This window comes from Pyrus communis, chromosome 8, assembly GCF_963583255.1.
Source record: "Pyrus communis chromosome 8, drPyrComm1.1, whole genome shotgun sequence".
NCBI lineage: Eukaryota > Viridiplantae > Streptophyta > Magnoliopsida > Rosales > Rosaceae > Pyrus > Pyrus communis.
This window is the reverse complement of record NC_084810.1, coordinates 21,774,223-21,795,465: the sequence shown is the minus strand read 5'-3', so window position 1 is coordinate 21,795,465 and position 21,243 is coordinate 21,774,223. Positions and strand designations below refer to the sequence as shown.

General features: G+C 37.6%; 3 protein-coding genes across 4 annotated transcripts; 1 reads left to right on the top strand and 2 right to left on the bottom strand.

Moving 5' to 3' along the window:
• The first annotated feature begins 2,492 nt into the window (after window positions 1–2,492).
• LOC137741654 (transcriptional regulator TAC1-like) lies at window positions 2,493–3,086 on the top strand. Its single transcript, XM_068481348.1, has one exon. The coding sequence runs from the start codon at window positions 2,493–2,495 to the stop codon at window positions 3,084–3,086; it is 594 nt and encodes a 197-aa protein (XP_068337449.1).
• A 6,676-nt stretch (window positions 3,087–9,762) lies between these two features.
• Window positions 9,763–12,292, bottom strand: LOC137741470 (protein PLASTID TRANSCRIPTIONALLY ACTIVE 16, chloroplastic). The gene is made up of 5 exons (XM_068481176.1): window positions 11,760–12,292; window positions 11,044–11,496; window positions 10,858–10,926; window positions 10,565–10,623; window positions 9,763–10,473 (listed from the first exon to the last, which is right to left on the bottom strand). Exons 1-5 carry the CDS (start codon window positions 12,204–12,206, stop codon window positions 9,939–9,941), a joined length of 1,563 nt encoding a protein of 520 aa, XP_068337277.1. The 5' UTR covers window positions 12,207–12,292; the 3' UTR covers window positions 9,763–9,938.
• A 2,462-nt stretch (window positions 12,293–14,754) lies between these two features.
• On the bottom strand, window positions 14,755–19,705 carry LOC137741469 (uncharacterized). Of its 2 annotated transcripts, none has more exons than XM_068481174.1 (12): window positions 19,513–19,705; window positions 19,323–19,412; window positions 19,042–19,164; window positions 18,600–18,767; window positions 18,427–18,510; window positions 18,157–18,293; window positions 17,807–17,851; window positions 16,628–17,455; window positions 16,185–16,364; window positions 15,953–16,087; window positions 15,669–15,770; window positions 14,755–15,578 (listed from the first exon to the last, which is right to left on the bottom strand). In XM_068481174.1, exons 1-12 carry the CDS (start codon window positions 19,531–19,533, stop codon window positions 14,936–14,938), a joined length of 2,556 nt encoding a protein of 851 aa, XP_068337275.1. In that variant the 5' UTR covers window positions 19,534–19,705; the 3' UTR covers window positions 14,755–14,935. The 2 variants fall into 2 exon arrangements, with proteins under 2 accessions (XP_068337275.1, XP_068337276.1); XM_068481175.1 differs by having other exon boundaries at window positions 15,953–16,084.
• Between the last annotated feature and the right edge of the window lie 1,538 nt (window positions 19,706–21,243).

Sequence of the window (21,243 nt, the reverse complement as noted above, 5' to 3'; positions counted from 1 at the left end):
ACCAAAGGAATGAGTAAATAAGTGGATTTCACATGAATTTTGGCATGAAATACCTCAAAATTCAAAGTGTCCCATTAACATTAACATGGAAGAAACTGTTTATCTGATACCCAATCCTTCTCATCCCTAATCCTTCGATTCACATTCCTTATTATACTTGTATCACACAAGTAAACATGCCCTTAGAAGGGTTTATAAAATTTTAGGTGTATTCAATTAAGAATTTTTTTTTAATACATTCGATATTAACTACACTAAGGGGTAGAGGACTAGGCTAAGCTCAGTTAATAGTTTTGGTTAAAAAAATTCCTTTGCCGAAAATAAAATCTAAGACCTCTCATTTACAAGTGAACAGAAAATCACCATTTATTTTGGGAGTTGTTATTAGCACTCCAAAAATCTCATTCTATACTCTAAATTTTCTATATTAGGAAAGAAAAATACACTTGTGAGGAGTGTATAATGAGATTTTTAGAGTGCCAATAACACTTCCTTTTATTTTAAAAGAAAGGATAAACCAAGCAGCTATTTGTCTTATGCTTCCACGTGGCAAATACCTAGGGCTGAGACGATGCCAGTTGGTTCTTATTAGGATGACTTAATCTAATTGCCAGCTTCGTTTTTCTCATTTCTGTGAGTGCTGATTACATTATAACAGATGAAACCTTATTACCAGGGTGGACTCTGTTGTCGGGCTTCGGCGGACTTGCTCATAAGATTGATCAGATTATATCTCTACATTCAAAGTCTTACCAAGGCTTTGGCTGTCAAATGGCAATATATTTATAACACTACAGATACCATATGGCTGCAGCCTGTTCGGCCAAAACCCTAGCAAAGACTCCACAAGTGGTGAACAAAAGTTGAAATGAAAAAGTTGGAATCAATCAAACGTTAAAGTGGTGATGTTTAGACAAGTTTGTCATCGTCAATTAGAATTCTCTTAATACAATTATGACATACAATTAATCATTATCCATTGATAACACATGCATGCATGTTTTAATTTTATTCAAGAATTCAAATTTGGCTCCATTCCAATTAAGGCTGGAAAAAATTATCAAAATACCCGAACTTGACCCGAAAAATCTTAAACCCGAACATTCTCAAAATTCAGTACTGGAATCGGGACCTTATCACCTATTTTTGGAAAACCAAAAATTTTTGTTTGGTTTTGGTTAGTTTTTCTTCTTCTTGGTTTCGGTTTTCTATTCGGTTACTGAACCAAAATCAGCCTTAAGTCTAATATTAAAAAGAGACGTATCACTAAAATTCAAATTTTAATATTAAGAAGAGACCTATCACTAGATCAAGAATTAGTTAATATTTTTTGTATGCATGCAATCATGAATCATTTATGATGTTGTCAATAATATTTATAGATGTGTATTTTTTGCGAATAATTTAGGCGCACAAAAAGAGGTCATTAATATTTCATGTCACAATTGCTATAAAAATAACCCCGTTGTTCTCTTTATAATCTCAAAGAGCAAGATCTTATGTAATTTGAACTATCAAGTATCAACTGCTAAACAACAACACCACACCCCCCTGCCCTCCCAAAAAAAAATGGAGCAATAACTTTTTGCCATGATCGATATAACAAGAAAACAAAGAACCAGACTGAAGTCATCATATCAAGCTGATTCAAAACCATCTGTACGTGAATTATTTATCAATATGTGTCGATTCTCTAACAGTTCTTATCACTTCATCCCAAATAGAAAAAAGGGAAAGTGAAGAAAGAAAAAAATACATTACATATACATGGATTATATATTAGTATATACTAGCGTTTTGATTTTATATGTGTTCTAGATTCTCTATATATTAATATATGTTGTAATTTAAAGCATATGTGATCAATTAGTTCCACCATGAAACACCAAAAGGCAAAACAAGTTGGAAATAAATATAAAAGAAAAGATACAAACAAAATTTTTTGGTTTCTTTAAACGTATCCAAACATATAATAATCACACCATAATATACCAAAAACTAATAGAGAAGTGATATATATAAATTAAGACCAAATATACTAAATTAGAGAGCTCTTGTTTAATTGACTAAGTTTTGAAATTTTTTTTGTCCTTAGTACAATTAAATTTCATAGCATGCTATGACTATATAAAGAAATTCAAGGAAAGTGCTATATATTCACACATCCAATTTTATCGTCCACATACCTTTGTTAATTTTTTGTCATTGATCGTCTTCAAATCATTCAATCTAACAATTGAAAATTGAAAATGATGTGTAAAAAGTAAAAACAGGTGTGTAGATACTCAAATTAAATTGTTTAGAGCATGGCACGTAATTTCCAGATCATTAATATCTAGAATGCAGGCCTTCCTTCTCTCCCAAAATTAATATATAATTCTTCACTACCAACAGGTTGACCCATCTCTCACCCTCTCTCTCTCTCTCTCTCCCCCCCCCCTTCTGTATCTCTCTCTCTTCTCTCTTTTTCAGTTAATTGTTTGGTTTTGGCAATGGAGTCTAATCAGGCAAATCAAGAAAATTCAGACCAGGTGATGACATCGGATGATCAACAACAAGAAGGTGCAAGCAAACAAGCAGCAAAGTCGTATGAATGCAATTTTTGTAAAAGAGGGTTTTCTAATGCACAAGCTTTAGGAGGGCACATGAACATTCACCGAAAAGACAAAGCCAAGCTCAAGCAAGTCTCCTCATCTAATACTGTTGAAACTGAACACCAACAACAACAAAAACTTCTGGACATCCCAAAGATGCCTTCCTCGTACTCCCCAATACTCCCTACCATCAATTCTTTGCAACACGATAAGCCTATTGGTCATGACATTGATAGAAGCACAACAAGGGCACCATGGCCTTGGTTTCTCTATGAAGAAAGTGACACAACCATCCAACAACTCCCACTATTTTCTCAAACACCATCACATAACAAACATCCTCAAAATCCAGGTATACCACAAGTTCATGGGGATCAAAGTGAAAAGAGTTTGCAATTATCGGGTTCGGAGTTAGACCTTGAGCTTAGACTAGGACCTGAGCCTCAAAATTCATCGTCATCAACGGAAAATACTACAAGAAAGTTCTTTTGATGAATCTGAATTTACTCTATTTCAATCCCGGTATAGTTAATCTCTTTCATGTTTATACATTTTAACTCATTTATTAATTTATGTTGTTGATTCATAATTTATGGGTATTGTGTATAGAATTTCACATTTGAATTCGTACATAATTAACCTTTGGTTGGGAAAGGTTCAATTTGACTGTTCAAATCTTCAAGATAAAGAAAATCTTAAAATTTTCCAGATTTTATATATTTCTGAGTTTCAAAGCGCATGCACCTTGACGGAATTATATACATTATTTAGCCTTAAGGATCGATCCAGGAACTGAAACTAGTCATTCGGTGAAGAGAATTATAAAACTCCCTTTTAGTGATTGATAGACCGTGTTTATAAATACCTTGAATCAGTATGCAAGGAAAAAAGAAAAAGCTGTATGCCTTTGTTGTGTAGAATTTAGGGTTTTCAAATGTCCGATGTTGCTGAAGACAATTGACATAATCCTAGCCACGTACATATAGCCAAGGGTTATGCGCGCTTATGATTGCCACATCTCAATGTCATGACTTGCCAATTCGTACTTCCACAAGCTACTCGCTGTCCCATTAATTCTTGTTTTTTGTACAGGAGGGGAGGAGATATAGGAAGAGTTAATTCCATGATCTTCAAATTAAGCAAAAGGAAGCATATTAAGAGAAAGACCGAGTTGGTGCTTTGGATGATGAAAAAATTAGAGTCATATGCTTAGTAATGTAGCCGATATTAGTATCTAATGCATGGACTAATTAATTTGATTAGTCTGCCGTAAGTTTTTCCGATTTTCTTTTTCTTGGCCCATACATATCAAATACTACAGACATTGTGCAAATAATGTTGTCAATATATATGGTGTAATTAAAATACTCAGCATCTTATGTCTAAACACCCTTCTCTCTCTCTCTCTCTCTCTCTCTCTCTCTCTCTCTCTCTCTCTCTCTACATGTGTGTGTAATTATATACATTTTGAGATTTTTGAGATGTTAATTTTTTACGATTAATCATTTTAATTGGCAAGCATATTAGTAATTCGTACGTGTGTGTCCATTAACTTGAAAAATAGTGTTTGAATAAGATTTCGTTATATTTTACTGGAAGAGCAGTATAGGTACATATACACTTTGGATTCATTATATAGATCTTATGATGAAGCCATATTTGGGATCCATTCAATCTGTTCACGCCTAATGTACATCTACATTGTATCTAGAATAAGAAAGATCACAAAAATAATTACAAGGGTAGTTGACTATGAACCCCAATATTTCAACAAATTAGCATGAATATGTTCTTATAGTAGGATTACAAAGGACTTACTATCTGCAATTGATTACTATTGCTCTTTGAATTGGTATTGTTATTTGGGTTATTATACAAAATGGTTCCTAAGATTTGCATGATCAACAAAAATGGTCCCTGAGATTGTCCACCATCCATGATTTTGGTCCTTCAGTTAAAAACTCTTTGGGCAATTTTCAAAGCTTCGTAACTCAATCGATTCTTAACCAAATTAGACCCATAATTTATCAAAATGAAGATAAGAAAGTGTAGAACGAGATTATATCTATTTGGAAGCCCAATGATTGCCGGAGATGGCCGTAAAATAGCCTGAAAGGTGACTGGTATGCGGGAAAACTAGAAAACTCGCCGGAAACTTAGTAAACTTTAATAAACATTCATAACTTCTTCAATACTCAACGAAATCGAGTGATTCAAAAATGAAAATCATACTTCTCGACGAGACTAAGAGAATGGTATCTTTCTTTACTGCTAAATCACTGTGGTTTTTCCGGAAAACTACTCAAAAGTGGCTAACTCGAAAATGGTTAGCTACTTTCGAGCCTTTATCCGACCAAAGCACGGCAAGTTAGCCTTCGAAAAAGCTACCATTTCTCTTTGTCTCATCAAGAAGTATTATTATCATTTTTGAATCACTCGATTTGGTTGAGTATTGAAGAAGTTATGAACATTTAATGTTTACCCAGTTTCAAGCGAGTTTTCTAGTTTTCCCGCAGACCAATCACCTTTCAGGCTATTTTCCGGCCATCTCCGGCAATCATTGGGCTTCCAAATAGGTATAATCTTATTCTACACTTTCCTATCTTCATTTTGATATATTATCGGTCGAATATGGTTAAGAAACGATTGAGTTACAAAGCTTTGAAAATTGTCCAAAATCATTTTTAACGGAAGGACCAAAATCATGAATGGTGGACAATCTCAAGGACGATTTCTATTGATTTTCAATCTCAGGGACCATTTCTATTGATCATGTAAATCTCAAGGACCATTTTGTATAATAACCCTTGTTATTTTGATTTTAACTTTTACTAGGGATTCCCAACTCTGTTTTCTTCTTCTTCTTTTTTTTTTCTATTTTTTTTTTTAACGTTGTTTCGAAAACATCTCCAGTGGTTAGTATATCTGATTTAACTCGTTTATTGATGTATCATGCCCTAAAAAAATATAAAAAATAAAAATAAACTCTATTATTGATAGGAATCGATATAATTATTCATTACTAAGCATACATAGTACTCAATTAAAGTATCTCAACCCATAGTACTCAATTAACTTACTACTACGAATATTCGTAGGAGTTTATTATCAAGTTAGATAATCTGCATTGTAAAAGGAGTTTAATTTCAATGTCTTTACGTAGTACATTGAACTGGCTTGTCATACATTGTGTTTCTTTAATTTTTCTTCCTCTATTTTGGTTAGCATTTGTTAAAAGGAAAATTTCAATCAATATCAATAATTATTGTACAATTTCTTTTGCTAACTCACTAAATGGAGTGTATACTTCTGCACAAATCTCACAATTCAAAGGATCTAATAACTCCATGTAATATGTAAGAAGAGCAGGTAAGAATTGGGATAAGAAGAGCATGAAAAGCCAGCATCTGGTTGTCTGATAAATGAATTCTTGATATTGGTCATCATAGTATCAGGAAATATGCTCACATAAGCTTTTTACAAATCTAGAAAAGTACTAAGCATGCTGTAAACACGTTTTATTAGTGTCTTTGGTGGAAAAAGTTCTATTTTGTATTGAAGAATTTGTAACAATTTATATCCTATGTTTTCATGGAGAGATAATTAGGAAAGTATCAAGAACGAATCCAAGCAAAAGTGACATGTGACATAGGCTGAGATTCCACCATAAATCCAGAATAAGTTAGTTTTAACATATTTTTATAGCTAATCCACAATAGGAAAGTAATCAAACTCCTTACAAGGACATATGCAAAGTTCTTTAATAACTTTTCAACGGTGGACAACACTTAACATCTTTACATGCCTCTTCACTTATGACAAAATTATTGATCCTAATAAGTGAGCAATTTTAACTAAATGAGTACATGCGGACCATGGCCTTCAAATGTGCATAAACACATGCTCTCTAATCTTATAAAGAAAGTTGATGTTTCACCCTAAAATTAACCCATAATAAAAACGCATATAATGGCCCTTAACTTTCTCATGCGGGACAACACTCCGCGCCCTCACTTTATATACTTGCCATGATATTCATAGTCAATAGTCGAGTACTTTATCCTGCATCTATTTTGATAGTCCATACTTAATTTTCCCCCATACCTACCGTCGTATAGTGTGTATATGTGACATCCCACATCACCCAGGGGAGTGATCCTTATATGTATATTCCCATCTCTACCTAGCACGAGGCCTTTTGGGAGCTCACTGGCTTCAGGTTTTATCGGAACTCCGAAGTTAAGCAAGTAGCGCGCGACAGCAATCCCATGATGGGTGACCCACTGGGAAGTTCTCGTGTGAGTTCCCAGAAACAAAACCGTGAGGGTGTGCTAGGGGCCCAAAGCGGACAATATCGTGCTACGGTGGAGTCGGGCCCAGGAAATGGTCCCACCCGGGTCGGGATGTGACAATTTGGTATTAGAGCCTAACCCTGGCCATGGTGTGCCGACGAGGACGTCGGGCCCCTAAGGGGGGTGGATTGTGACATCCCACATAACTCAGGGGAGTGATCCTTATATGTATATTTCCATCTCTACCAAGCACGAGGCATTTTGGGAGCTCGCTGGCTTCGGGTTCTATCGAAACTTTGAAGTTAAGCGAGTAGCGCGCGAGATCAATCCCATGAGGGATGACCCATTGGGAAGTTCTCGTGTGAGTTTCCAGAAACAAAACCGTGAGGGTGTGCTGGGGGCCCAAAGCGGATAATATCGTGCTACGATGGAGTCAGGCCCGGAAAGTGCTCCCACCCGAGTCGAGATGTGACAGTATATATGCTATATATATATATATGTATATATATATTTTCTTTTTAATTGTTGCAAGCACTATTAAACTATGCTATATATTATTGTTCCAATTTAATAATGCAATGTCATGAGAGAAACTTATATGTAGTAGTGTATTATTAAATCATGATGTTGTGATAGAAAAACCGTTTCATGTAAATCTTTCTCCTAAACTTTTGTGCTCGTGGCTAATAGAGAAGAGTACACAGTTTATATAACACGTATACATATAGCACATATATAGTGTATATAATTCAAGAACAAGTAGAACAAGAGAAAAAAACAAAAGTTCATCAGCGTCATATTTGACTTTAAGTTATCAAAGCAAAGGGCATCCTATTATATGTTAGAGTTAGAATCAGATGATGAAATAATATATGGCTGATGAATAGACAAATATAAAATATGGAAGAGTAAGAAGTACAAAAAAACAACAACAGTAAAAATATGTCTAAGCCATTTAACAGTCTCCGTTTGTCTCCTAATAGTTCTTGGAAGAAGGAACCAAATTTTAGAGAGATGAAGTTAGCTGAATGTCATAACCCCCTTGACAAGCAAACTATAGTAATTTGTTGTGAGGTCACTTTTTTGTTGATATCTCTACGAATTTGTAGTAAAAACACAAACTATATGGAGCCCTGGAGGCTCGAGCTAACCTATTAACTTCAACTGATCCTGACTTGAATATTTTTTCAAGTTTGAGGAGCAATGAGTTCGGTTTATTTTCTTAACGAGTAGTACAAGAGGCACCGACGTATAACTTTTTATTCACAACTAATGTGACTGAGTGCTCTGAACCTAATTTATGGGGTTAGGGTTTCAACGAAGTATGAACTTTTTCAGTTTATTTAATTTGTTTTTGACTGAGTTCGCTCCGAATCTTATCTATTCATAGAAAATATAGTGTCGGAGATAAGTTGATATTCAAAAGTTGGGATAAATAGTTGGACTCTGCTTATTGCTTATGAGTAAATTAAGATTAATATGGTACTTAGACGAACAATATGTAAATATTTTCATAAATTTGCATGTTTTTGCGTATGCGTGTCAACCAACTTAAAGACACAAAACTTAGCAAACAATAATTTGCTAAAATTTTACAACTATGGCAATTAAGTATCGTTTACTAAATTAATGTCTTTCGTAACACAATAATCTTTATCGCTAAAAGAAAATATATTTTACAGATGAAAATATAGCCGATTTTCCGGCTAAAGGGTTTGTAATAGCGAGCTACTATTTCTTGTTTGGAGAAGACAGTGGTACAAGTACAGATTAATCATAGGAAGTTAAGTAGATGGAGATGTAGACCCCATATAAAACAAGCACATTTTCGATAGTGACTTGCATTATAAAATATATTGATATGGAAGAGACAACTATATAACATAATATTTATGGGATATTTGACTAATGAAACATTTTCCTTAAGTTTAGTGGCACCTTTTTTTTTAAACAAAATTTATTATTATTATGGGAAGAGAAGGGTTCGAAACTATTACAATAATTTAGGGGAGGGATGAGTCTCGAACCTAAAGCGCATGGGTGGAAACCCTGTTGAAATATCCTACATCGATCGTATCTCTGAGAACAGAAGAGTTTAAATATCCTAAACCTCACTCTAACTAATACTCTACACTTGACGGATTGTGCAGATGGTAATATCAAGTTGGAGACAATATCAGTGTTGCTGAAAGTGGGCCTTCTGCTCGTCTATCTAATAATTCTACATTATACCAGAGCCAGAAAGCGAGCACGTACTGCCACGTGATGGGTAGGTGCCCTTGGCCCCACATGTAGGGTGAGTCCCCTTGGCTCCACGTGGTTATCAATGTATGGATCTCCCACGTGTGACCCACTAATTGGGTCCCACGTGTGATCCACTAATTCGGTCCCACATGAGAGGGCGTGTTGAAATATCCCACATCGACCATATTTACGATAAAAGAAGAGTTTAAATATCCTCATCCCACTCCAATTAATATCGATGTCTTTTGTGATAAAATTTCACACCTGATGAATTGTACAAGTGGTAATTATCGAGTTGGGGATAATATCGGTATTGTTGGAAGTGGGTCTTCGGCCCGTCTCTCTGATAATTCTACAAACCCAACATCCTATCCACTAAGATATTAGACTACACACAAAATATGTTGTTAATATACGTCACCACATGTATTCCAAGTTTTGAACTTGATCCGGAATCATATGATAGGTGTTTTGAATCATTTTATTAGTGTTTCAATTCAATTGTGTTTTAAGCGGACCGCATTTGTTTTAAGTTTAGTATAACTTAGGTCACCAGTTTCTGCAATTAGTTTTTCATACGGTGTTTTTGCGAAGTTCACTTAATTAAGGTTTGAAGGTTTAAGAACTCGAAAGAGATTAATTCATTATTCATTGAGAAAAATACTTTAACGAGTACACATTATTTGCTAGAACTGATATGTAAACTTAACCATCCTTCAAATTTCAATAACAAAACAAACTACTGCACATTCTTCACCAAAGTAGTCTGAAAAGACTATACATGGTACTTGGCAAGTAATTAATCGTCTCACTCGTCGTCAACGTACACAGTTTCCTGCGTAAACAAGCCCCCGAACACCTTCCTCACTTCTTTCTTCGCATCTGTTTGTTTAGCTTCAGGCTTTGGCTGCTCCTTAGGCTTCAAAGAAGCTGGTTTGGGAGTTGGAACTGGCTTGGAAACCGCTTTCTGAGGAGATAAAGTCCGAGCCTTTGCCTGTCCTCTGACGGTCGCAATCTGCACTTTTGGCGTCTCTGAGTTTTGAACTGTGTCCGCAACTTGTGTGCTAAACTTTTTCCACGACATCCCCATGCCAATATTTTTTGCCTTGTTCAAAAGGCTATCTATTGAGGCCCCTGCAGCCTCAGCCTTCACTTGAGCGTCTTCAGCTAAATTCGTGGAGCGAGCTTCTTGCTCGGTCAGCTTTTTTACCTCTTCTTCAAGTTTCTTCGTCGCCTCAGCTGCTTCGCGGGCTCTCTCAGCAGCTATTATTGCCTCTTCTTCCGCCTTGGCCTTCGCAACCATTACTGCATAAGCTTTCCTTCTTTCATCCTTAGGGATGGTACTAAAGCCAATAAAACATGCACAATAGTTAGAAAAAGTTTCCACAAAAAATAATGCGTTTTTTTAATAAGAAAATATGATTAGGGTTCTACCTGAAAAGCTGATCTACAGGCCTCAAGGGTGCGGATGGATCGGTATATACTTCCACAACCTTGCCAAGCATAAAAAATAAACATTTTAAATCAACAGAGAAGCCAGCAAGAAAAATACAATACATCAGTAACATATCAATGTATAATATACACATTTAAGGGAAGAAAAAAAAGAGAGTAATGTTTGATCGATCACGTTTATCACAACGGTCAAACCCACTAAGATAGATAGAGCCCAATTGGGTTTCATCTTGACAAAAGATGTGATCTGCAATGTGATCAGTTTTGTGTACCGTATTTTCCGCCACAGAAGTGTTCGAGAAAACATCTGCCACCAGAGCTGCAATCTGAGACTTGGCTACCTACTTGAGTAATGTTCAATATTATCAGGACAAACTACGAAATTTTAATGTCAAAAAATAAAAACGAAAATAAAATAAAAAGAAAGCATTACACTTATATTGCATACATTACATTACTTTGTAGTCGTTTGCAGCTCTGCTTCCTTCAGCTGACACAACAATGTTATAAGAGCTCTCCGGCGAAAAATCTTCCGTCAAACTTGTCTTTATAAACGTGTAGCTAACGTCCATTTCGATGACTTTTTGCAAAAACTCGGAGACTGACAACGGCTGTGATCGTGAGAAGAGGTTGTTGAAGAATAAGGATATGCCATCTATTACATTGTACGTTGACGTTCCCACTGAGTTCCCATCATAGATTATCGCCACGTGCCCAACGCCGGCCAGTTGGGCAGCTTGGACCACTTGCAAGGCGTCGAATGGGGTGACTTCCGTCGTTGGACCATTCTCGGCAGGGCCAATGGTGACAACGGCTTTGCCGGCGTTTCCAATGGCTTTGGCAATGGATTCAGCATCTTGGAAGACGGATTCGACCGCGTTGAGGCGTTTTGATTCTTCATTTGATATGATCTACAGTGTTCAATAGAAGTAGGAGCTAAAATCCTAGACCTAGTATACAAAATGCTTGCATAACGAAGGATAAGTGTTCTACCACTAAAGCTATCGACACTAGATGTTGGTTTCATTGTTTAGGACAGCATTATAAATTATAATTCCCGTCGAAAAAAGACATCGTAGTTATTTTTACACAAAGTTACATCAGTTCCATAGTCGAAGCGGAAATTGTTTTGATTCACAGAATCACATTGCATAAAATTGGTTTGAGAGCTAACCTTGTATTTAGAAGCAACTCGAGCCAACTCCTGAGCAGCACCAAGCTCAGGCACACCAGCCCGCACGTTAAAACCTTCGCGCAGAAGGGCTTGCGTTATCCGAACCCCTGCCTGCCCGGTTGCGCCAGCAACGAACACTGTTCCGGGGTCCTTGGCTCTTTGGTTCCCAAAGGACAGACCTAAAGAAGGCCGATTCACGACAGGGATCAAAGCCTTTACATCGGGAAATTTTCGGAAATCAAACCGGAAAGAGCTGGAATTGTTGGAGTCCTCAGCTTGGCCTTCGTCCGACACTGAACCATTGTCCCCGGACTTGCCAAACCGAAATGCAGACAAGGGTCCTCCCCTCTTGGCGAAGACTGAGAGCCTTGGGTTCTTACGGGTTGTTGCTCTCGAGTTGGGCGTGGAGGTTAGAAGAAACGAATTGGAAGTGAGAGTTGCAGCCATTGATGCAAAGTGTGGCTTCTTTTCCCTCACAATTCAGATTTTTTGCAGCACACCACGAGCATGTGGCAATTGAATTGCCCCCTTGGCACGAATATTATCTGGAATTTGGATGGGAGGGTATGGGTGCAGGCGAATGAAACGGCGCCACATGGCACGCTCTATCTACCAGAGAAAAATTGGACACCAAGAATTCTAATGGCAGATTGAACCACCAGAAAGTGACATAGAGCCATGATATTTCTACATACCGTAGGCATAATAAGATAGGCATGGCCCACGGATGCGTAATATGGTCACAAATACCCAATGTCAATTATTTTCAGTTTCGTTGAAGCACCAAAAAGAGTGAGCAAGACAATCTTGGTAACTTTAATAACGACACCCCGGTGAGAAGGCGAAAATCTTACTTCGCCGGGTGTGGATCACATGAGTAGAGATGCGGAGAGATGCAGACACGCGGGTGTATTTTTCCGGTTACCGAGCAGAATCTCATCCGGGGCTTCCTCTAAACCCAGGACTAAATGGCAAAACAACCGAGAAGCGACATTCAACGGCAAGCCTTGTAAGGGCACGCAGCCAAGGTAAATTCCATAAAGTGTAACATGGAATTCAAGCTAATAAGACAGATTGGCATCGCGAAGCGTACTCTAGCAACTTTACGTAAGGCAGAGTTTGGTTTTTTGGGGTGATAGTGGAAAAGTCGACAGATAAGTCACCCTTACTGCCAATCTACAGAACCATACATGAGATTTTCACCTCATACAGCTCCTCTTTCAATTCTTTTGAAGTCATTGGATGTAACATGGAATTCAAGCTAATAAGACAGATTGGCATTGCAGAATGCACAACCTATACTGGGCTTTCAAACCTGCACAACAATAACCAAGCCATGCCATAACAACTACAAACAGATTCAAATCGACAACATTCGTATTCAAACAGATGATTTCAGTCGACCATCGCTCGCTATAAAATCAACAGAAAAAATAAAAAAGATCGGAACTGCAAATTTACTAGGGATGTTACAACCTATTGGATGGGAGTTTCGCTGGGGACTATCTGCGAAAGATGAAGGACAGATGGGTGAGGGTGGGAAATGAAAAAGGGACTTCCCAGAAGAAAAATATCAACTCCGACGAACTCGAAAACAAATTTTCAGTCTAAGCCCACCTAAAACATAAACACAACCTGGCAAGCAAAATATACTAGCACACTAGTATGCTCATCGAGATCTTCACAACAAAACAGATAAGCTCTCATCCTTCCCCTTCGATGACCGTTGGTATCAGCATCCAAGTCGTAACCATAAGCTTCATCTACTAGTGCAAAGTCAGACAACACGTTACGAATACAACTCCATGCTTCACATCTCCAACAAAACTCACACAATCATTTGCTATTCAAATGCTAGCATTCACAGTAACAAACTACTTGCATTAGCAACGGAAACCATCTATCAATGTCAAAGTTAATCATAATACCGCAAAAGAATCCTTTCGCAAAAGGCAGTAATACATCAAAAATAATTGTCACTGTAATTCTGAAAATGAATAGAAATCCATGCGAAGATGCAGAAAATACTTATAACCGACTATTGAAAGGAAAAAAGAGTCAAAACTGCAGCCAAAGATTCACATACCATATGTCTAAATGAACGATTAAAATCACAATACAGAACTGCCAGATGACAGAAAAGTATAATCCAAGCCACAAATTATCCTAACAGAATTAAATGCTTCACATAAGAGAATTCAAGAAGTGACATTAACAACTCCTCATACAGTATTAACCATTACCATCCAAATCAACCTTATAGCCGGTATCAACATCAGGACCGGACAAATCCAAGACCATAGCACCATGGAGAATTTTAGAAAAAATAAGTCCACTCTCAAGCTGCCAACCTTAAAATGTAAACACAAATGCAGTGAGAAAGTAGCAACAATATACTAACTAGGAGGGGAAGAGAGAGAGAGAGAGAGAGAGAGAGAGAGAGATTATTAGATTGAATGAGGAGAAAAAGGATTCCCTAAAGACACTGAGTTGTTCCTCTAAAAGGGCCCGTAAAGGCATAGAAAAGTACCTGAATCAATGGTCAAAATGTGAATCTGCACATGATCTGCTCAAGTAGTTCACACCTAGTTGACATAAATTTCATCTACCAATTAACCAGAAATCTAATTTTAGTAAATTCTCATCATTGAAACAAACAAGACCTTCAGATTCTTTACGTCGTAAGAAACAAATAATGCCAACCAATCATGCAAACCATACCCAAAATTGTAACCAACCTTGCACATAAAATAAGCTAACAATACCCGAATACAAAAATATAATGAAGTGTTCAACAACTAGAAAAACTAGATCTAAAACTCAATTCAAAATCAAAATCAGACAAAAACCAATGTAAAGGCAATGTAAGAGCTCCACATCCACATTATGAGGACATCCTATAGAACAACAAATCATATTCACAATTCACAAAGGACAACCATTACCAGAAAATCTAGCAGCAAGGTCTGCATAAAGTTGAACTCAAGAGAATAGCTCAGGAAATCCTCATTTATCCATTTAAGCTGCCAGCAGTAAACACAGATTACATTAAACAGTAACCAAAAACATAGAAGTACTTGCATTCATACAAATTATAATCCTAACAAATCTGAAATGTTATTGCTTTATAGGATTGAAAAGATTAAACACCATAGTGTCCAAACACAGAAACAAATTTAGTGACTAATGCCCTTTTTTGCTTTAAGTGATTCAAGAGCCTTCTTGCGTAACTCAATCTCAAGTTTCTTCTGAACATCCTCCTTCTCTTCATTGTCACTTGAATGAAGCTTCCTCCTGCCTACATGTTCACCATCTGAAGCAGAAGCATCACTGTAATTCTTCCCTTTCATCTTCTCTGCACGACGTTCTTCTTTTCTGCGACGTCGCTCCTCGCGTCTTCGGCGCTTCTTCTCCTTCCTTGATCTCTTTTCCTCTTTCCTTCTCCTTTTAGCATTCTTCCTCTCATCTATTTCAGAATCATTGCTGTAATCATCATCTGAAGTAACTTCTTGCCTCTCTGATCTCTTATTCTTTCGTTTTCCCTTTTCCGCACCTCTGCATTTTTCACTTTCCTCGGAACCAGAATCAACAATACCACTTCGATTACTATGATCAACCTTTTCAATGGATGAGTGCACAGATCCAGATTTGCAATGCCGATCACTGTCCTTGGAATTTTTTGAATGAGAATGGTTCTTTTCATCAGACTTTCTACCCTCATCGGGATTTTGCATCTCACCACGTAGAGAGTCCTTATATATGGTTGGAGCCTGTTGTTGATCAGGACTTTCAGGAACCACCCTCCCAGAAGATTTGCCACTGTCAGGAGTGTAACAATGTCAGACCTACAAACTAAGTGCATCCAAGTAATCATGAATGCATGATAAAATGTGTCACAGGCATATTTACCTCTTCATCTCGTGCTCCTTGTTTCTGAAGTCCTTGTTATCCAGACGGTTTCGAGAGTACTCTTCCTTGTTACGAACCTTAGCAGGAGAGGCTATCAGCTTACTGATACCGCACCAAAAATCCAAAATTACTAAAGATAAATTGAAAGAATGAAAATCTTCTAACACTATGACAATTTATTTATTTTGGACAAATAATACTATGATAAATGATAAAAAAGAATATCAACAATATTTTGATAAATTTTCGAATTCAAATGTAACCTAGTATAGTTCATTTCTTACTCTTCACTTATGTCTGGACTTCCACGATGAAGTTGTTGTTCTCTTGGTTTCCTTGGAGGACTTGAGCTAACATCATGAGTCATTTGCTCCCTTGGTTGTCTCACTGGAATCTCATCTGGGCTAGATAATCTTCTTCTGATGCAACATGAAATAGTAAGTACAAAGCTAACAAATTAATCAAAGACTAACGTCGTAAGATCATATGAATCAATCATGCAGCCAAGATGAATACCTCCTTTCTTCACTATCACTTCTTACGCCTGGTGGAGATTCTGAGAGTAAACGAGACCTCACTGGTGATGGCGACAAATCTGGTGCTCTTTTACGCGAATCATTCCCATTCTTTAATTCCCTCTGCAATGACCCATACGAGCTAGACCGGTGTGGCACAGGAGAAATTTTTTCACGGGACCTGTAACATTGTTATTCATAAGATTGGTATTTTTCTCATCATGCCTTATAAAGAATTATCTAAATAGGTAGCAAAGAACTATTGACAATATGCAACAGAAGCCCTTACAAGGAAAGCTTCTCCATAACTTAAATCTCATAAAATGACTACAACTACAGAACTTCAATAATGTGCTTAAATCTAACATTCAATGCACCAAATGAAAGCCTATGGGACAGGAAAAAAACAAACAGAATTCTCAAAAAAAACTTAGTTATATAAACCTGGTTCTTTCTTGAGGAGATTGTGAGGGAGATCTCTGAAGCTTTGATGTTCTCCTGATTGGCGAAGGGGAACCATGCTGAATAGGAGATGAACTTCGATCATGCGGAGACGGAGACCTATGCGGAGGAGTTGGTGACCTCCTGCTACGAACTGGTGACCTATGTTGCAAGGGAGACACATACCTGTTCCGTGTATTCAATGGGGATCTTCGATACGCCCGTCGTACAGGTGAGGGTGATCTGCGACGCACAGGTGAGCGAGATCTGCGACGTCGCAAAGGAGAGGGCGACCTGCGACGTCGCAAAGGAGAGGGTGACCTGCGACGCCGCACAGGCGAGGGTGATCTGGGACGTCGCACAGGCGAGGGTGATCTGGGACGTCGCACAGGCGAGGGTGATCTGGGACGTCGAATAGGCGAGGGTGATCTGCGGCGCCGGACTGGTGAAGGTGATCTGCGGCGCCGGACTGGTGAAGGTGATCTGTGGCGCCGGACTGGCGAAGGTGATCTGCGGCGCCGGACTGGCGATGGTGATCTGCGGCGACGGACTGGGGATGGTGATCTGCGGCGCCTGACAGGTGAGGGTCTACGCCAATATGGAGAACGTACTCTACGCCGATACGGAGAGGGTGATCTTTGTTGGGAATTTGATCTAGATCTTTGCCTGGAATAACGTGATCTTCCTCTTGGGGAGGTTGATCCCTCTGGCGAATGCCTCCGAACAGTTGTAATAGGCCGTCTTGGTGAAGAGCGATCACTCCTATCAGAAGAAATGGATCGTCTCAACGCTTTTGGTGACTTGGAAATACTTCTTGATCGGTGTCTTTCACTAAACAATTATAAATATAGTGAGATTCGAAAAAATCAGGAAATCTAAAATCGAATTATCAATGATACATGAGAAACTCTTAATAAAGGCACTATCTCAAAAAATGTTAACTCCAGTTAACAAATGAAACTCAAAACAGTAAAACCTTCAAGCAAGAGAATAAATCACAAGTTTATTCTTTTCAATAACAAAACATACTCGGCATAACTTTTGGCTTAGAATGCGACCCACTAATGGACCTACAAGGTGGACCTTTGTTTAATAGAACTGAAATCTAAATTTTATTCGCTCTACTGCAACCAATCAGTGTATTTAAGATTAATGACAGAAAATGATAGTCAAGATAATTACCGAGGAGACAAAGATGAATTTTCAGAATTTGGAGATCTGGAAACCCTGCAGGAGATTACACATAATCTTTAGAACGACTTTGTGGATTTTACACTGGAAAATTAACGAAAGAAAAAAAGTGATAGAACTTTCACATCAAATCATGTAGACAACCAAACCATATGTGCCTACACTATTCCATATATTTAAAGAACAAGAAAGTAAAGCATAAGTAGACAAATGATTACTAATACTGAAAAGAAACAATTTCCATATAGAGAAAAGTTTTTATGCATGAGTGCAAAGCATAGTTAGACAACAGATGTAACAACAGAACTAGTGAATGGGTAAAACAATTCTGAATTTCTTACTTGCTCCTTGCCTTCACACCAATCCTCTTTTCAGCTCCTCTTTCATCCTCATAATGATCATTTGAATCCCTTGGCGACATACGCTTTGTGCTTGGCTCCAATGCAGCACTGTTTGCTTTCTTGTCAGCCCCTTCTTCCTACAGTAGTTTGAGGAAAAGGAATGAACCCAAATAATTGCAGAAGCTAGCTGAATGCATGAAAACACAAACGGAAGTTAAAACAAAACAACTGAGCTCTAGAGAATGGATCTCCAGCATGAAATATTATTACCATCTTCTTCAATATCTCTTGTTGATCTATCCTCTCCTTCTCTTTCTTTCTCTGAATGTCACTTGCAAACTTGTCTGCCTCCTCCTGCAAGAATCCATAACACGATATCATTAAATAAAGCTGAATCATCTCAACAGACTTGGAACACAATGTGAAACTGAAAATATAATAACCTTCTTTTTCCGTGCTTCTTCTTGTTTGGCATCTAAAAACTGTTGAGGAACACCACTAGCATTGTTCTGTGCACTGATAAGCAGTGTCCAAAGCTCTTTCATAAACTTCACAGTGTTTTTCTCCATAAATCCAGTAAGCGAGATTTGAATTTCCTTCCCATTCACCACCTGCGAGTTGTAGAAAACAGATGCAGTTCAAACAACATTACTCTTAACCACAAACGCACAAAACCGGGGCTCTCATACCAACAAATCTTAACAATAAATTATTAAAATTACCACAAGTTGAAACCTGGGTGAAGGGAAATGACAGGAATATATATAGTTCACCTTCATTATTAACTAGACATACTTGTGCACTCGAACGAAAAGCGATAAACAGTACCTATCAGCTAGTCTCACCCCCTGGACAAAGCACTAAACATATAAAGTATTAAATTACCTTTCCTTCCAAAAGACCATAGATAAAGTTGATAAGAACTTCATCTTCGAATCCGAGAAGCTCCGTTACTCGATTAGCAATCCACGGGCGCATAACATCCATACTGACCTTCGTTATATCGACCTACAACACATCATTCATGCACAATTAACCACAACAATAGGTCACACCCGATTTCGTCAACACTTGAGCAATACCCAATTCTTAAAATTTAACAAACTTTATATGCGAATTGAAATTTCGATTAGACTCGAACAAAAAATTAGGGGAAAGAGACGAACCAAATGTTCCAATTCAGGTGCAAATTTCTGAGATTTCATCAGCTTCGCTTGCTTATTGGAAAACCTAGTGTCCTGATCAGCGGACGTACCCTGAACAGACACAATCCAAATTAATCGGTCAGTAAAATTGGGGTTTCTGAATTAGAAGATCTGGGGTTAGGTAATTGAGATGAAATCCGATACAACTTACCCTGAAAAACCCGCCAGACATTTTTTAGGGTTTGCGAAGAAAGCTCAAAGATTTCGGCGGTTGAGGAGGGAGAAAGGGAGGGAGAGAGAGAGAGATGGAAGCAGAGCGAGGGGTGTGTAGTTTGAGCTTTACGCGAGGTGTGTGTGTGAGCAGTGGGAGAACTCTCTCTCAAGGTCGGTAGGAGAGATTAGCCGCCAAATGCCCTAATTCATAAAGAATATGTCATTACAATTACAATATCTATTCTTATTCGAGTGTATTTTTGTTTACCATCATTTAGTGTGATGTATGCTCATCACTTTATTTATCATTATTAGATGAGTTTGAATTTTGAAATTTATGCTTATCCGCTACATGAATCTCGAAATTCAAACTAATCTAACGGTGATAAATAAGGTGGTGACCATACATCACTTATTCACATTTATTTTTATTTTTCACACACATTTAATTTTCAATCTTCGAATTAAATAAATTAAAAATGACCAATCGAGAAAAATTAACAAAAGTGTATGAAAATCAACAAGAGGTGCGTTCGTCGAGCACACTTTTGTTAATTCTTGTCTTCTTTAATTTATTCAATTTCACGGTCGAAAATTAAAAACCCGTATAAGAGATAAACATAGGTAACATTACCTTTTTAAACAAAAGCCTCAACATTGTCCCACTCTTCAATCTCGTCTCACGAACATTGGAGGGTAGCTGTTACAATAATTATCTTCAATACACAATACCTTGAGTCCAAGGGAATTGCTTCTCGTTTTTTGATTTACTGTATAAATTCCCTGTAAAAAGAACAGCCAACGTCCCTCCCTTATCTCTAATAAATGTGATAAGAAAATATAACTTCAACCAAAAATGTTTTACTTACAATGTTGCAGTTGCTGACTGCGTTTGATAAGTATTCGTCACATATTAAAGGGAATTGTTTCAGCATGTGTTTGATTGTAGCCTTATAGGTTTACTCGACGGGCATGAGGTACCAAGCTCACTATAGATTGTTTCATGGTACCTCGTGCATTGGAGGATACCTTCTTCTTTTGTGTGCTCGGTGAAGTTATCCAAACAATAAGGCTTCGTTTAGTGGGTTGAATGAGATAAGTTGTTTATTGTGTTAAAATGATGTGTCACTGTTTACCGATGCAACAATATGTAGTGCTAAATATGGATGGCTGCTTCACTCAAAGAAAGTAGAGGTTGAATTATTGTGTTCTTTTACAATCCATTCCAAATTGAAATTATCCAAGTATATATCTGCCCCCTTAGAGTTGAGCAGCGAATTCTCTGACAACTTTAGCGACGTTCTTTGCTCGTCGCAGTGAATTTTCCATTTTGTCGTCCTTGGGCTTAAAGGTTGTGATATGGGAATTGTAATGAGGTGCAACATGGGAAACGATGCATGGCCAATTCCTTGCCCAACCCATCGGCCGCCTTGTAATGTTTGGCAACTCGTTTATCTTGATCGGCTCTTGTATCACACTTTTGAAGGAGTAAAATTCTCTTATCTTCTAATCTCTTTTTCTTTTCATCTCCTCTTATTTAACCTATTGCAATTACGTCACGTCTACATCTTGTTTTGAATTTTTAATATAGAAAATAAGGCAAAAGGAAGAGTGTGAGAGGAGGAGACGAAAGATGATGGTAATAGGAGGAGAGAAAATCCTACTCCACTTTTGGAATCCTAAAGATGTTTTATGACCAAGGATTGGGTGCCTTCAAAACAAATTCTAT

What these genes read in the sequence shown, in the direction of transcription:
- LOC137741654 (XM_068481348.1), top strand. Translation starts at nt 2,493, where the DNA reads ATGGAGTCTAATCAGGCAAATCAAGAAAATTCAGACCAGGTGATGACA.
- LOC137741469 (XM_068481174.1), bottom strand. Translation starts at nt 19,533, where the DNA reads ATGTCTGGCGGGTTTTTCAGG. An exon ending in CACCTGAATTGGAACATTTG is followed by an intron (nt 19,165 to 19,322) that starts GTTCGTCTCTTT and finishes GATGTGTTGTAG; the next exon opens with GTCGATATAACGAAGGTCAG. An exon ending in AGTCCAGACATAAGTGAAGA is followed by an intron (nt 15,771 to 15,952) that starts GTAAGAAATGAA and finishes GTGCGGTATCAG; the next exon opens with TAAGCTGATAGCCTCTCCTG.
- LOC137741470 (XM_068481176.1), bottom strand. Translation starts at nt 12,206, where the DNA reads ATGGCTGCAACTCTCACTTCCAATTCGTTTCTTCTAACCTCCACGCCC. An exon ending in GAGTTGCTTCTAAATACAAG is followed by an intron (nt 11,497 to 11,759) that starts GTTAGCTCTCAA and finishes TGAACACTGTAG; the next exon opens with ATCATATCAAATGAAGAATC. An exon ending in CTTCTGTGGCGGAAAATACG is followed by an intron (nt 10,624 to 10,857) that starts GTACACAAAACT and finishes ATGCTTGGCAAG; the next exon opens with GTTGTGGAAGTATATACCGA.